General features: G+C 24.3%; 1 protein-coding gene across 1 annotated transcript in view; it reads left to right on the forward strand.

Annotated features, from left to right (window-relative positions):
• Nucleotides 1-843, forward strand: part of LOC112690582 (alpha-(1,6)-fucosyltransferase-like) — a 4,893-nt gene extending 4,050 nt beyond the window's left edge. The window contains exon 9 of the mRNA XM_025564619.1: nucleotides 486-843. Coding sequence (XP_025420404.1) covers nucleotides 486-572 — 87 coding nt within the window. The 3' untranslated portion in view covers nucleotides 573-843. The remainder of the gene's footprint in view (nucleotides 1-485) is intronic.

The following is an 843-nucleotide window of genomic DNA, read 5'->3' on the forward strand; positions in this document are numbered from 1 at the left end:
TATATATATATATATATATATATATATATATATATATATATATAATGAGTAATAAAGTATGCTATTTATCAACATTTTACATATTTTCAAACCCCCGCTCCACAACTTTTTTTCTGCTATTTCCAACATATTGATCGATCAATTTATTTGATAAGGATTTTAAAAAATTGACTTTAGATTGACTCTCATTTTTATGACTTTGTCTCCTGCAATTTCAAAAAATAATATTTAACAATTTGGTAACATAAAATCAACAAAAGTTATTTTTTTTTTTTTTTTGTATACTAAGTAAATAGTATAAAAAATGAAGGAAAGTGAATTTAAATAAACTATACCACTAATTAAAAATCCTTATTGTATCAATTGATTGGTTGATACATTTTAAATAGAAAATGTCTATGTTGTGTAATAGACAGAGGTAAAAAATCATGACCTACAATCATTTTACTAAAAAATTTAAAAACCTAATATTTTATGGATTTTAGGTTTCACCAAAAATTGAAACTGCACGGTTTGCCAGTTATCCAGATGTAACATTAAGCGCCAATGAATTACAAGAAAAAAAAAGATAACCGAGTTACTACTTATATTTATATATATAATAATTGGTAGCAGTCATGCACTAATAATAATAGCCTAAGCTCTAAAAAATGTTACATGACCAGACACCAGACAGTAATTAATACATTATAAATATACATATATTATATAGAATCTAAGCCAGCATGCCCTAAGGAAGTGAGAAAAGTATTACACATAAACTAAAAGGGCTCTATACATATTTTTAAGCAGTGCCTAAATTGTCTTTAAATTTGATAATAATATCAAAAGTTCAAAACATTC

The sequence above is a fragment of the Sipha flava genome, unplaced genomic scaffold (assembly GCF_003268045.1).
Source record: "Sipha flava isolate LNK unplaced genomic scaffold, YSA_version1 50_pilon_pilon, whole genome shotgun sequence".
NCBI classification, from domain to species: domain Eukaryota; kingdom Metazoa; phylum Arthropoda; class Insecta; order Hemiptera; family Aphididae; genus Sipha; species Sipha flava.